Consider the following 16,256-nt stretch of genomic DNA (forward strand, 5'->3'; position numbering starts at 1 on the left):
AGCAAACTATCACAAGAACAGAAAACCAAACACCGCATGTTCTCACTCATAGGTGGGAACTGAACAATGAGTTCACTTGGACTTGGGAAGGGGAACATCATACACTGGGGCCTATCAAGGGGAGGGGGGAGGGGGGAGGGATTGCATTGGGGAGTTATACCTGATATAAATGATGAATTGATGGGTGCTGACGAGTTGATGGGTGCAGCACACCAACATGGCACATGTATACATATGTAACAAACCTGCACGTTATGCACATGTACCCTAGAACTTAAAGTATAATAAAAAAAAAAAAAAAAGAAAGTAAGGCCCATCTCTCTTCCATCTGATGGTTTGCAAATGTTTGCAAACAGCTGTCTCATCTTCTTTGAATCTTTTCTACCTGGGGACAAAAATCTGTCCTGACTTTATTTCTCTCTCCTCTAACGTGGTTTCAGCTCTCTGTCTCTCTCTCCCACACATTCCAATTTGTCACTACTCCTCTTAAAGTGTGACACCCAGAATGGATCCCAATCTTTGAGGTTTATTACTTTCATTTCTACCACAAATAAGTCCTTGTCAGCATCAATCAATCTAGCACATTTCCTGTGGGGTGACCTTCTAAGGCATAGAAAGGGAGGTAGAGGACTTTGGAAACCGCCTCATGACCAGATATGTTAAGAATTTTCCTGACACCCTTTATGGAAGCGACCCCACTCTGGAATCTGTGGGATAAATGCAAGGCCTCACTTAAACCCTCTGGGGCACTTTATTGCCCATAAAGGGCTCTCCACATTTCTTTCAAATTACAAGGCTTATAGCTTCTGCATCTCATCATTTAAGAGATGCCTTATTGCAGATGCAATAAACAACAGAGAAAATTATGTGAGTGCTTTTGAAACAATGCAAGCACAAAACATAGCAACCTTCCTGTGCTAATAGGAAAGTTGCAGGAAAGAAAAAAGAAGTAAATTAGTAATCAACCCCAGCTAGATGGAGAGGTCAGCAGCCATACCCCTGCTTTCGTCAGAAACGACAGTCTCACTCACCCGTTCTCTCACCTTCCCACTCAAATCAGATGCAAGAATCGTTCAGGCAAAGTGAAACACGTTTCCTCTTCCATACAGCCCCCTGCTGTATCCAATTTTTTCTTTCCCAGACAGTAACCCCACAAGCTTTATCTGAGTGTACTGGAACCTCTTCTATCTTTTACACCTTGGCTATCCCCCCAGAATTCCACCTTGGTCAAGGTCAACACATGAAAAAGGACACTGTGTGTCTTAGACAAAAGATGAATTATCACACAGTGCAATGACCCACTATTTGGGAGGCCTCAGGCTCAAAATAGATTAAATCTCCAGATGGTTTGTTTATTGTTAATGTCTGACATTGGGGTGGAGCAAAGTGGAGTGAATCGGGAGAAAGGATGGATAAGGCTAGTCCTCACATGGACACAGATATCCTGCCCACACACTGGCTTAAGGTACTATTAGTAGTTACTGCAACACGTAAGTCTAGGCAGACAAGTAGATAGACAGACAGCTAGCTGCTCTTAGTCAGTTTGCACTGCTGTAACAGAAATGCCATAGATTGGGTGGCTTATACAACAAACATTTATACCTCACACTTCTGGAGCCTGGGAAGTCCGAGAACAAGGGGCCGACCAATTCGGTTCCTGATGAGGGCTCTCTTCCCAGCTTGCAGATGGCTGTCTTTTCACTGTGCCCTCACATGGGGCAGAGAGAGGAAGGACAAGTTCTCTGGCATCTCTTCTTCGAAGGGCACTCATCCCATCATGAGCTCCGCCCACATGACCTATTCTAATTTAATTACCTCCCCAAAGCTCCATCACTAAATGGTATCACACTGGAGTTTGGGTGTCAACAAATGAATTTGTGAGAAGCACAAACATTTAGTCCATAACAGTTCTCAATCTCTCTTTTTAAGTTTTTTTACTGACACATTGTAATTGTACATGTTTATGTGAGGCAATTTGATGTTTCAATACATATAATGTGGTTGTATAATGATCAAATCGGAGTATTCAGTGTATCCATCACCCCATGCAATTATCATTTCTTTGTGGTGAGAACATTCAAAAGCATGTCTTCTAGGTCTTTTGTAATATACAATACCTACTGTTAATCATAGTTACCTTATCATGCAATAGAACACCAGAACTTATTCCTCCTATTTAACTGTCACTTTGTTCTCATTGGCCAACCTCTTCCCATCTTCCCCTTCATGTTCTCCTCCTCAGTCTCTGGTAACCACTGTTCTACTCTTTGTTTCTATGTTATCAACTTTAAAAAAATTTTTTTTAGTGTCTACATGTGAGTGAAATCATGTAGTATTTCCATGTCTGGTTTATTTCACTTACCATGATGCCTTTCCTCCAGGTCTAATTCATGTTGTTACAAATGGCAGAATTTTATTCTTTTTTATGGCTGAATAGTTATAGAAACCCAGATTCACGGTGGAATGTCTCCCAGGCAAAAGAAGCTTTATTTCTCAGAGACAGTCAAAAATTGGGCTAAAAATCATGACATAGAAAACATTTGTTATCTAGGATGGGCTTACAACTTGGACCAAGTGCTACTTTCTCTGTTTACTCCTCACTCCGGCACACACCTTCACAACCAAGACCTGAGCCAGTCCATGCCCACTTCCATATGGTCAGATAATTAGAAACACTCCACTGTGCCCTATGTTGCCAAGATCTGATCTAGGAGTGCCAGATCCATGTAACAACTTGGACGCCTAGAAAGTGCAATTCCGGCAAGATGGCCGAATAGGAACAGCTCCAGTCTCCAACTCCTGGCGCAAGCGACACAGCAGACCGGTGATTTCTGCATTTTCAACGGAGGTACTGGGGTCATCTCACTGGGGAGTGCCGGACAGTCGGGTGCTGGTCAGCTGCTGCAGCCCGACCAGCGAGAGCTGAAGCAGGGCGAGGCATTGCCTCACCTGGGAAGCGCAAGGGGGCAGGGAATCCCTTTTCCTAGCCAGGCGAACTGAGACACACAACACCTGGAAAATCGGGCAGTTCCCACCCCAATACTGCGCTTTAAGGAAACGGGCACACCAGGAGAATATATCCCACACCTGGCCGGGAGGGTCCCATGGCCACGGAGCCTCCCTCATTGCTACCACAGCAGTCTGCGATCTAACTACAAGGCAGCAGGTGGCTGGGGGAGGGGTGCCCGCCATTGCTGAGGCTTAAGTAGGTAAACAAAGCCTCTAGGAAGCTCGAACTGGGTGGAACTGACAGCAGCTCAAGGAAACTTGCCTGTCTCTGTAGACTCCACCTCTGGGGACAGGGCACAGCTAAATAAACAACAGGGGAAGCAGCAGAGGCCTGTGCAGACCCAAACGACTCTGTCTGACAGCTTTGAAGAGAGCAGTGGATCTCCCAACATGGAGGTTGAGATCTGAGAACGGACAGACTGCCTGCTCAAGTGGGTCCCTGACCCCTGAGTAGCCTAACTGGGAGACATCCCCCACTAGAGGCAGTCTGGCATCCCACACCTCGCAGGGTGGAGTACACCCCTGAGAGGAAGCTTCCAAAGTAAAAATCAGACAGGTACACTCGCTGTTCAGCAATATTCTATCTTCTGCAACCTCTGCTGCTGATACCCAGGCAAACAGGGTCTGGAGTGGACCTCAAGCAATCTCCAACAGACCTACATCTGAGAGTCCTGACTATTAGAAGGAAAACTATCAAACAGGAAGAACACCTATATCAAAACCCCATCAGTACGTCACCATCATCAAAGACCAGAAGCAGATAAAACCACAAAGATGGGGAAGAAGCAGGGCAGAAAAGCTGGAAATTCAAAAAATAAGAGCACATCTCCCCCTGCAAAGGAGCGCAGCTCATCACCAGCAATGGATCAAAGCTGGTCAGAGAATGACTTTGACGAGATGAGAGAAGAAGGCTTCAGTCCATCAAACTTCTCAGAGTTAATGGAGGAATTACGTACCCAGTGCAAAGAAACTAAAAATCTTGAAAAAAGAGTGGAAGAATTGATAGCTAGAATAATTAATGCAGAGAAGGTCATAAATGAAATGACAGAGATGAAAACCATGACACGAGAAATACGTGACAAATCCACAAGCTTCAGTACCCGACTTGATCAACTGGAAGAAAGAGTATCAGCGATTGAGGATCAAATGAATGAAATGAAGCGAGAAGAGAAACCAAAAGAAAAAAGAAGAAAAAGAAATGAACAAAGCCTGCAAGAAGTATGGGATTATGTAAAAAGACCAAATCTACATCTGATTGGGGTGCCTGAAAGTGAGGGGAAAATGGAACCAAGTTGGAAAACACTCTTCAGGATATCATCCAGGAGAACTTTCCCAACCTAGTAGGGCAGGCCAACATTCAAATTCAGGAAATACAGAGAACACCACAAAGATACTCCTCGAGAAGAGCAACTCCAAGACACATAATTGCCAGATTCACCAAAGTTGAAATGAAGGAAAAAATCTTAAGGGCAGCCAGAGAGAAAGGTCGGTTTACCCACAAAGGGAAGCCCATCAGACTAACAACAGACCTCTCGGCAGAAACTCTACAAGCCAGAAGAGAGTGGGGGCCAATATTCAACATTCTTAAAGAAAAGAATTTTAAACCCAGAATTTCATATCCAGCCAAACTAAGTTTCATCAGTGAAGGAGAAATAAAATCCTTTACAGATAAGCAAATGCCTAGAGATTTTGTCACCACCAGGCCTGCCTTACAAGAGACCCTGAAGGAAGCCCTAAACATGGAAAGGAACAACCGGTACCAGCCATTGCAAAAACATGCCAAAATGTAAAGACCATCGAGGCTAGGAAGAAACTGCATCAACTAACGAGCAAAATAACCAGTTGATATCATAATGGCAGGATCAAGTTCACACATAGCAATATTAACCTTAAATGTTAATGGACTAAATGCTCCAATTAAAAGACACAGACTGGCAAACTGGATAAAGAGTCAAGACCCATCAGTCTGCTGTATTCAGGAGACCCATCTCACATGCAGAGACATACATAGGCTCAAAATAAAGGGATGGAGGAAGATCTACCAAGCAAATGGAGAACAAAAAAAAGCAGGGGTTGCAATCCTAGTCTCTGATAAAACAGACTTTAAACCATCAAAGATCAAAAGAGACAAAGAAGGCCATTACATAATGGTAAAGGGATCAATTCAACAGGAAGAGCTAACTATCCTAAATATATATGCACCCAATACAGGAGCACCCAGATTCATAAAGCAAGTCCTTAGAGACTTACAAAGAGACTTAGACTCCCATACAATAATAATGGGAGACTTCAACACTCCACTGTCAACATTAGACAGATCAACGAGACAGAAAGTTAACAAGGATATCCAGGAATTGAACTCATCTCTGCACCAAGCGGACCTAATAGACATCTATAGAACTCTCCACCCCAAGTCAACAGAATATACATTCTTCTCAGCACCACATCACACTTATTCCAAAATTGACCACATAATTGGAAGTAAAGCACTCCTCAGCAAATGTAAAAGAACAGAAATTATAACAAACTGTCTCTCTGACCACAGTGCAATCAAACTAGAACTCAGGACTAAGAAATTCAATCAAAACCGCTCAACTACATGGAAACTGAACAACCTGCTCCTGAATGACTACTGGGTACATAACGAAATGAAAGCAGAAATAAAGATGTTCTTTGAATCCAATGAGAACAAAGATACAACATACCAGAATCTCTGGGACACATTTAAAGCAGTATGTAGAGGGAAATTTATAGCACTAAGTGCCCACAAGAGAAAGCAGGAAAGATCTAAAATTGACACTCTAACATCACAATTAAAAGAACTAGAGAGGCAAGAGCAAACACATTCAAAAGCTAGCAGAAGGCAAGAAATAACTAAGATCAGAGCAGAACTGAAGGAGATAGAGACACAAAAAACCCTCCAAAAAATCAATGAATCCAGGAGTTGGTTTTTTGAAAAGATCAACAAAATTGACAGACCGCTAGCAAGATTAATAAAGAAGAAAAGAGAGAGGAATCAAATAGACGCAATAAAAAATGATAAAGGGGATATCACCACCGACCCCACAGAAATACAAACTACCATCAGAGAATACTATAAACACCTCTACGCAAATCAACTAGAAAATCTAGAAGAAATGGATAATTTCCTGGACACTTACACTCTTCCAAGACTAAACCAGGAAGAAGTTGAATCCCTGAATAGACCAATAGCAGCCTCTGAAATTGAGGCAACAATTAATAGCCTGCCCACCAAAAAAAGCCCAGGACCAGATGGATTCACAGCTGAATTCTACCAGAGGTACAAGGAGGAGCTGGTACCATTCCTTCTGAAACTATTCCAATCAATAGAAAAAGAGGGAATCCTCCCTAACTCATTTTATGAGGCCAGCATCATCCTGATACCAAAGCCTGGCAGAGACACAACAAAAAAAGAGAATTTTAGACCAATCTCCCTGATGAACATCGATGCAAAAATCCTCAATAAAATACTGGCAAACCGGATTCAGCAGCACATCAAAAAGCTTATCCACCATGATCAAGTGGGCTTCATCCCTGGGATGCAAGGCTGGTTCAACATTCGCAAATCAATCAACGTAATCCAGCATATCAACAGAACCAAAGACAAGAACCACATGATTATCTCAATAGATGCAGAAAAGGCTTTTGACAAAATTCAACAGCCCTTCATGCTAAAAACGCTCAACAAATTCGGTATTGATGGAACGTACCTCAAAATAATAAGAGCTATTTATGACAAACCCACAGCTAATATCATACTGAATGGGCAAAAACTGGAAAAATTCCCTTCGAAAACTGGCACAAGACAGGGATGCCCTCTCTCACCACTCCTATTCAACATAGTGTTGGAAGTTCTGGCTAGGGCAATCAGGCAAGAGAAAGAAATCAAGGGTATTCAGTTAGGAAAAGAAGAAGTCATATTGTCCCTGTTTGCAGATGACATGATTGTATATTTAGAAAACCCCATCGTCTCAGCCCAAAATCTCCTTAAGCTGATAAGCAACTTCAGCAAAGTCTCAGGATACAAAATTAATGTGCAAAAATCACAAGCATTCTTATACACCAGTAACAGACAAGCAGAGAGCCAAATCATGAATGAACTTCCATTCACAATTGCTTCAGAGAGAATAAAATACCTAGGAATCCAACTTACAAGGGATGTAAAGGACCTCTTCAAGGAGAACTACAAACCACTGCTCAGTGAAATCAAAGAGGACACAACCAAATGGAAGAACATACCATGATCATGGATAGGAAAAATCAATATTGTGAAAATGGCCATACTGCCCAAAGTTATTTATAGATTCAATGCCATCCTCATCAAGCTACCAATGAGTTTCTTCACAGAATTGGAAAAAACTGCTTTAAAGTTCATATGGAACCAAAAAAGAGCCCGCATTGCCAAGAGAATCCTAAGTCAAAAGAACAAAGCTGGAGGCATCACCCTACCTGACTTCAAACTATACTACAAGGCTACAGTAACCAAAACAGCATGGTACCAGTACCAAAACAGAGATATAGATCAATGGAACAGAACAGAGTCCTCAGAAATAATACCACACATCTACACCCATCTGATCTTTGACAAACCTGAGAGAAACAAGAAATGGGGAAAGGACTCCCTATTTAATAAATGGTGCTGGGAAAATTGGCTAGCCATAAGTAGAAAGCTGAAACTGGATCCTTTCCTTACTCCTTATACGAAAATTAATTCAAGATGGATTAGAGACTTAAATGTTAGACCTAATACCATAAAAACCCTAGAAGAAAACCTAGGTGGTACCATTCAGGACATAGGCATGGGCAAGGACTTCATGTCTAAAACACCAAAAGCAACGGCAGCAAAAGCCAAAATTGACAAATGGGATATGATTAAACTAAAGAGCTTCTGCACAGCAAAAGAAACTACCATCAGAGTGAACAGGCAACCTACAGAATGGGAGAAAATTTTTGCAAACTACTCATCTGACAAAGGGCTAATATCCAGAATCTACAAAGAACTCAAACAAATTTACAAGAAACAAACAAACAACCCCATCAAAAAGTGGGCAAAGGATATGAACAGACATTTCTCAAAAGAAGACATTCATACAGCCAACAGACACATGAAAAAATGCTCATCATCACTCACCATCAGAGAAATGCAAATCAAAACCACAATGAGATACCATCTCACACCAGTTAGAATGGCAATCATTAAAAAGTCAGGAAACAACAGGTGCTGGAGAGGATGTAGAGAAATAGGAACACTTTTACACTGTTGGTGGGATTGTAAACTAGTTCAACCATTATGGAAAACAGTATGGCGATTCCTCAAGGATCTAGATCTAGATGTACCATATGACCCAGCCATCCCACTACTGGGTATATACCCAAAGGATTATAAATTATTCTACTACAAAGACACATGCACACGTATGTTTATTGTGGCACTATTCACAATAGCAAAGTCTTGGAATCAACCCAAATGTCCATCTGTGACAGACTGGATTAAGAAAATGTGGCACATATACACCATGGAATACTATGCAGCCATAAAAAAGGATGAGTTTGCGTCCTTTGTAGGGACATGGATGCAGCTGGAAACCATCATTCTTGGCAAACTATCACAAGAACAGAAAACCAAACACCGCATGTTCTCACTCATAGGTGGGAACTGAACAATGACATCACTTGGACTCGGGAAGGGGAACATCACACATCGGGGCCTATCATGTGGGGGGAGGGGGGAGGGATTGCATTGGGAGTTATACCTGATATAAATGACGAATTGATGGGTGCTGATGAGTTGATGGGTGCAGCACACCAACATGGCACAAGTATACATATGTAACAAACCTGCACGTTATGCACATGTACCCTAGAACTTAAAGTATAATAATAATAATAATAATAAAGTGCAATTCCACAGAACCAAAATCCTTTACAAGACTGTATTTCTCTTTAGAATACAGCTCTTAAATAGTTGGGGAATCACCACCCCCACTCATTCACCGACACCCTGCCAGATGTGGTGTTTAGAAGGCAGGAGGTCTTGAGCCCAAAGTAGAGGGCCTGGAAGGTGGGGAGCTGGTAAACAGGGAATCGGAGCCAGGAACAAAGAAGGCGGTGCTGTGTCTCACCCCTCACTCGCCCTGAGCCACCTCTACTCTGAAATGGTTTACCTTCCTGCTCTTCCCCCACTGGCTCCTGCCTATCTCAGATGCACAGAGGTTCCCCCTCCACAGATTCTTAGCTTTCTGCACTTGAAGCTCCCAGAGCATCAAATAATTTATCTTCCAGATTTACTTTGCTCTTTAGAAAATGATCCAGTTCAATAAATTATTTCAAGAGAAAAATTCCCCCACTTTGTGATTTGGGCGTAAACTTTAAGTTTCTCAAATAGGACAGAAGCTAAGGGCTAGATGCACAGAGGACAAACCATGAGTAGTTGCAGTTTATTGTAATAATAATCTCATTTGCCTGCGTGCATTCAAGATGATAAATGGCCAGTATCTCCTGATGGCTCAGCACATTACTGAGAATCATTTATCACAACATCCATCCCCAGAAAATAGGATTACTCCAACATTGCTCCACTTACCAAAATGATTTTTTCTCTCTGTTATGAATTTATCTGTATGTAAAGTAACATGCATATGTATCTTCATGTATGAATATCTTCATGTATGAGTTTTTTCATATGTACACATCATTATGCCAGATGGTTTTATGAGTATGAGAAAATGATAAGGGGGAGCTAAAGATTTAGCTTCTATTTGAGGTGGTTATCTACAGTACATGGTCTCAGGTCAGGTCCTTAACCAGGGCCACTGTTTCACAAAGTGCTTGATTGATCACTTGGGGGAACCAGAGGAGAGACAATGAATGGATACAGGAAACAATAGCACAGCTGTTGAGAAATAAATATCCCAAACCTCCATTGGTATTGAATTGAGCACTGTGAATTGAGGACTGAGAATTTTCTCTCTGCATGCAGACAGGAGAAACTTTCCTAAATTATTTTGCAAAGACTTCAATGAATCCTCCATGAACACTTGTGGGACAGTCTTATTACTAAGTCAAAAAGCATCTTTCCTGCTTGAGAAATAAAACCTATGAAAAAGTAAGCACAGTGGTCAGAAAAAGCCTTTTCTTTTTTTCTTTTTTCTTTTTTTTATTTCCATAGGTTTTTGGGGGAACAGATGGTGTTTGGTTACATGAATAAGTTCTTTAGTGGTGACTTTTGAGATATTTGGTCACCCATCACCTGAGAAGTACATACTGTATCCAACTTGTAGTCTTTTATCACTCTCACCTTTCCCCTGAGTCCCCAAAGACCATTGCATCATTCTTATGCCTTTGCACCCTCATAGCTTAGCTTCAGCTTACGAGTGAGAACATAGGATGTTTGGTTTTCCATTCCTGAGTTACTTCACTTAGAATCATGATCTCCAGTTTCATCCAGGTCACTGTGAATTCCATTATTTCATTTCTTTTTATGGCCGAGTAGTATTCCATGGTATATACATACCACAATTTCTTTATCCACTCGTTGATGGGCATTTGGGCTGGTTCCATGGTTTTGCAATCACAAATTGTGCTGCTGTAAATATGTGTGTGCAAATATCTTAGAAAAAGCCTTTTCTTATAGAACATATGGTGTATACTTTTATGAAATGTAGTGAAGAGTAGCAGAAAGCATATGAATATGGGACTCAGAAAAACCTGGGTTCAAATTTCATCTCTGCCTGTTTACCAATTGTGTGATCTTGAAAAAGGGACTTTACTGGTTAACCTTCCATTTTTCTTGATCATAAAATCTACTGCATAGTATCTGCCTCGAAGAACTGTCATACATATAAAATCTGAATATAATCTCCCAAGGTTTATAGGGGAGGCTATATGTGAAGCACCCCAGAGAACACTAAATCTCCCCAGCCCTGATTAGCCTCAGTCTGCACTGACGTGGGCTTGTTCATGACACTCAGGAAGACTTCAGGGCAAAGGCTGGGAGGAAAAGGAGAACACCAGAACCACTCAAGGCTATGTCATTAACCAGATACATTAGGACACTGGCAATAGATGGTAGCAGAAAGTTGCATAGGTGGAGGGGCCCAATTTGGTGGTTGAAATAGGAATTTTAATTACAGAACATGAAGATTCTCAAAGTCAAATGGCAGCAGGCAGGGCTATGTTCCAGATGCTGAGTCTGGGAACAAGGTCTATCCCAAGGGAGTTGGCAAAAGCTAACTCGAGTGTCAGGACCTCAGCAAAGGCAGCTGGGGGATTCAGATAGGACTCTAATCCCAAGAGGAAACTAGCAGCAAAAACTGAGCTGAGGCTCAGAAGATCAGTCACATAGATAAGGCTACTATGGAGGGCTTGGGGTCAAGCTAGAGTTAATGGTTGGATAGGGCTCCACCCAGCTCCTGATGGCCACTGGGAGGCCGGCAGATGCATCCCAGTGGAAGGAACCATGACCCAGGAAGACTGTCAGTGACAGGTTCTGCAGAGCCTTATGTGAGGGCCTCATTTGGGGTGTCACTTGCCGAATCAGCCAGTGAGAGTCTTCAGTGCCCTAAGCACCAACTGAGAGAAAGAAAGCAAGTGACTTAGGGAAGAGTTTTCAGTGCTTCCTGATCAAGGTGGAAAGCTGGATCTTCCAACCTCTCCTCTCTTTTCCATCCTTTCAGTGAAATCCGGCCCAACTCCACCGTGCAATGGGAAGAAGTGTGCCGGCCCTGGGTCTCTGGGCCTCGGAAGCTGATAGCCAGCATGAGCAGTGACTCCCTGAGACATGTGTATGGCGAGCTGGACGTGCAGATTCAGAGACGACCTGCCATGTGAATGCACAGGAGGCTGAGATGAACCGTGGCATTTGGCGTTTTGTAGTCTTGGCTAAGGAAATTCTAACGCAAAAATAGCTCTGCTTTGGCTTAGGTGTGAAGACCCAGACAGGACTGGAGAGGGCCCCAGAGTGGAGATCCCACGTACCCCAAAAACATAATTTTCAAAACCCAGGCTATTCGGCATGGAAGTTAGTTGTTAATCTCTCCACCTTCCAAAGAATGCTGAACATTAGTTTTAATTAAGCTCTAATTAAGCTCTCATAGCTCATAAGAGTAACAGTCGTCATTTATCATCACAAATGGCTATAGCTCCAAACATCAGTGGGCTCTCTTACCAGGGAGATTTGCTCAATACCTGGCCTCATTTAAAACAAGACTTCAGATTCCCCACTCAGCCTTTTGGGCATAATAGCACATGATGTGGGCTCTAGAATTCCAGTCCCCTTTCTTGGGGTCAGGTTCTACCCTCCAGGTCAGAATATTTCTCCCAGGACTGGAGCACAACGTGATTTTTATTTTTCGCAAAGCCAGGAAAAGTTCTTTCATTTTGCACCTGCAGCCAAGCAAATGCCTGCCAAATTTTACAGATTTACCTTGTGAGAAGAGGTGGCCCCATATTAACAAATTGCATTTGTGGGAAACTTAATCACCTACAAGGAGATAAGAAAGCAGATGCAGCACTCAAGTCTATTGAATAATGTAGTTTTGCGGTGCATTTTACAGAAGGTGTTGCACTGTGGCCTGATCAGCAGGAGCCAATATCCCTTACTTTAACCCTTTTTGGGATGCAATACTAGGAAGTAAAGTGAGGGATTTATCTCTTTAGTTAGTGACTATATTTCACCCATCTCTCAGGAATCATCTCCTTTGCAGAATGATGCAGGTTCAGGTCCCTTTTTAGAGATGTAATAAGCCCAATAAGATGGAGAAGCTGGTGGATCTAGTGACCAGATACATAGAAGGACTGCAACCACTGATTCTCTCTTGTCCTTCACATCACCCATGTTGAGACCGCAGCTTGGCACTCAGGTCCTGAAGGGTAATATGGACTCAGCCTTGCAAACAGTCAGTGCTAGTTCTGACCCAACCACAGAGGATGCTGACATCATTTGTATTATGTTCCAAGGCCACTACAGACAAGGCTACCTGCTGTGTATTTGCAAGGCTGATTTATGGCCAGAATTTCCCACTGACATGTATAGGGTGTGATTTAGGCCAGTAGACTGTGATTCTTAGCAAAAAAAAAAATGAACAGTGATAAGGATACTGGGGGCAAAATCAGAATGGAATGCTCTGGTCTATATAACTACATTTTTAAGCCTTTGAGACTGTTCCTGAGCCTTCAGCACTAACCTATGAGGGTGAGCTGGTTCCCTCTATATATACATCATACTTAACTTTACTAGTAATCTCACAGCATTTGCCAAGTCTCCCAATACCCAATTTTCGAATGAAATGCATTTTGCTAGACAGTTAAACTGGCTTAACTTACTATATTATTATTAATTACAATGTAATAGAAGCTTAAAATAAAGTTAAACTGATTATATTTGCATCTGAGCAGAGGTGAATGCTTTTAATTTTTAATATAACACACTACTAATCACAACTTCTTGAGAAACTATCCTTCCTCGGCAGTAGACAACCCAACCTAGATAGGAAAACAAGCATTTATCCTCTAAAGAAAATGACTCTAACAGGTGTTAATGTCACCGTTTTCTTCACCTATCTCTTTCTACATTTTATTGACTATATTCACTGAAGGATCAAGTTGCATATTTAGTTCAAAAACCAGTTTCCAGAAACTATAAAATCTCTGTAGGTATTTTCTCATAAATAATCTCATGAACCATTGTGGTGAATCAGTGGATAGCCAGCATGGAGACCTGCATAATGAACACCTGTTATGGTCTTACAACAATCATATATAGGAGATCCTATATTCATGGCAGACATTACCGAACAATTGTAGCTCAGATAAGACCTCATAATCTTTCTCAATTCCAGGTAGCAACTAGCAATTGATTTGAAACTGGCACCCAAGATGGAACCTGTTTGTCACACTTACCCTTAGAGCCAGCCCATTCCCTCTGATAGCTGGGATTTCACACATGCATTAATGCTATGGCTCTAAGAATTATAATTTAGCAATGGTAACAAGCAATGTGTCTCAGGTAGCAGCAGGACTTTGAGTTCCAGCTCTCCCTGAGTCTCTACCTATGCTAGTCCTCAGTGCTTTTAAACAAATCCTTATTAGTGTTTGGAACTTCAATGACAAAAGAGGGGAAACATAAGAAACATAAATATTTTTGTTTCTTTTGGTTCTCCTCGGGGATATCTCAAACAAACCTCAACAATAACACATATAACATGATGATGATGATGAAGATATAGATAGATGATAGATAGATAGATAGATAGATAGATAGATAGATAGATAGATGATAGATTGTTTTGCAAATATTTCACCTCATCAGTCTTGTGACAGAAGTAAATATAACTATCTCCATAATTAATACCCTAATTGAGCCTAGGAAGCCATGTATCGTGGCAAATCAAGCTGGGGGTGGGAGTGAGCAGTGAAACAACTCTGATTTCAGAATCACCATTTGCTGTACACTGTTTAAATCTTTTGTTGCCTCCTCAGAGTTTTAAGAATGCTGGCTTAAGACCAACTTCAGGAATCTTTGAAGAGCTGCAGTAGAGCAACAAATAAAAAACATGTATAAATTTATATTAGAAATGTCACGGGAAATGGAGTTTGTGCTAGACTCATTGGCACTCAAAAGTCACAAAATCCCAGGGGGAAAGTCACTGCTTATGAACATTCGTCCAATGTTATTACAAAGTTAATAGTCAGCCAACCCAACCATCAATTCATTCACCTTTTCTACCATCCAGCCATCTGCCTACATCCAGACAACCGTCTAGCCTTCCAGCCATCTATCCATCCTTTTTTTCCAACTATCCACCCATGCATACATCAGGTATCATTTTAGAGAACAGAGATTTCAAGATAAAAATTCCATGGTTCCTGCCCAGAAAGAGTTCATTAAGCAGAGGAGTAGCAAGATATTTAAACAGATAATCCACAACCAGATAATAGAGCTATGCCCAGACTGCCATAGGAATAAAGACAAAAAGATGTCTGAAGAAGCCTTCCTTGACGTACCCAGGAATAAAGGAGGAAAGGTTCAGTTTGAATCTTGAAAAAATAATAGGTAAATTGGAGACCATTTAACAAAGAGGAGCCCGTGTAACAACCTAGAGAGAAGACCATGAACAGGGCCCCCAACTGGCTTGGGATGGAGAGATGGTAAGCATCCAGTGAGAAAAGGTGGGGCCAAAAACACAGGAGTGGGTCAGAGTTGGAGCACTTCCTGAAATGAGAATTTGTTTCTTCTGGTCTGTATTGTAGAGTAGAACTAAGAGAGGCTGCTAGGAACAAACTGGATACAAAACTAAAAGTTATGGGTGGCTCAAGGAGTGACAGGGCCAAGAAAGTATGGGGCAGAATGTCCTAATCAGGACAGTGAAGAAGGTGTCAGAATGGGGGCATGGCCATAGTTGGATTCAAGGATGGGAAATGAGACCTACCAGGCTCAAGTGGATAAAGTGGGAGAGATAGCATGTAGAGACAGATAGCTGCCTGTGTCAGAAACTATAGAATTATAGTAGTGTCTATATAATTTGGTCAGCCAAGTAAAATCACCATGAGCAGGGACTGCTGAAGACCCAGAATCTTGCCCCTCAGGTCAAGCTTATGTCTGTCTTTGAGACAAAGTTCTCTCCAACCCAGTACCTCAAAGAAATGAGCTGCTTCTAGAGACATTCCTTCACACCTTAGGACAAGTTTGTCCTTCTGTTCTCACCACCCCAACTCATTCAAACTCAATTTTGCCTTCCCAAGCACCTTCCTTTCTCCATAAGAATGAAACAAACAAACAAAAAGCTTTTTAGTGTGTCTGTAAGAAATTTCTTTGTTGAAACAAACAAATAAAATGAGAAACAAAGCACCTCAGTTCCATCGGGAAAAGGGTCAGGGAAATTGTGTTCACCTCAATTGCCAGGAATTATACTCAGCATTTTCTAGCTCTAAAGACAATGGTCATTTTTAAAAGATACTTGGTAAACCAGTTGCTGATACTACTCATGAACTCCCATGCATTTCCACACTAATCATTGTTCTAGGACTTACATAATTATCTAAGTAATGTTTCAACAGTCCTGAAACTAACATAATGGGTCCTAATGAGCATTTCCTATTAGTAAACAGCATGTACCTATAAACGAAAAGGATTCTTTACTCTCTTTTCTGATTTGAACAAGTTTAGACAGTGGGAAGGTACAGTATGAAAAATATGTTACCACCAGATTTAGGATTTATTATAAAGG

General features: G+C 41.6%; 1 protein-coding gene across 1 annotated transcript in view; it reads left to right on the top strand.

Moving 5' to 3' along the window:
- Positions 1–13,416, top strand: part of F13A1 (coagulation factor XIII A chain) — a 170,215-nt gene extending 156,799 nt beyond the window's left edge. Inside the window, exon 15 of the mRNA XM_023221138.2 lies at positions 11,706–13,416. Within this exon, the coding sequence (XP_023076906.1) occupies positions 11,706–11,859 (154 nt within the window). The 3' untranslated portion in view covers positions 11,860–13,416. The remainder of the gene's footprint in view (positions 1–11,705) is intronic.
- The last annotated feature ends 2,840 nt before the right edge of the window (positions 13,417–16,256 follow it).

This window comes from Piliocolobus tephrosceles, chromosome 5 (assembly GCF_002776525.5).
Source record: "Piliocolobus tephrosceles isolate RC106 chromosome 5, ASM277652v3, whole genome shotgun sequence".
NCBI classification, from domain to species: domain Eukaryota; kingdom Metazoa; phylum Chordata; class Mammalia; order Primates; family Cercopithecidae; genus Piliocolobus; species Piliocolobus tephrosceles.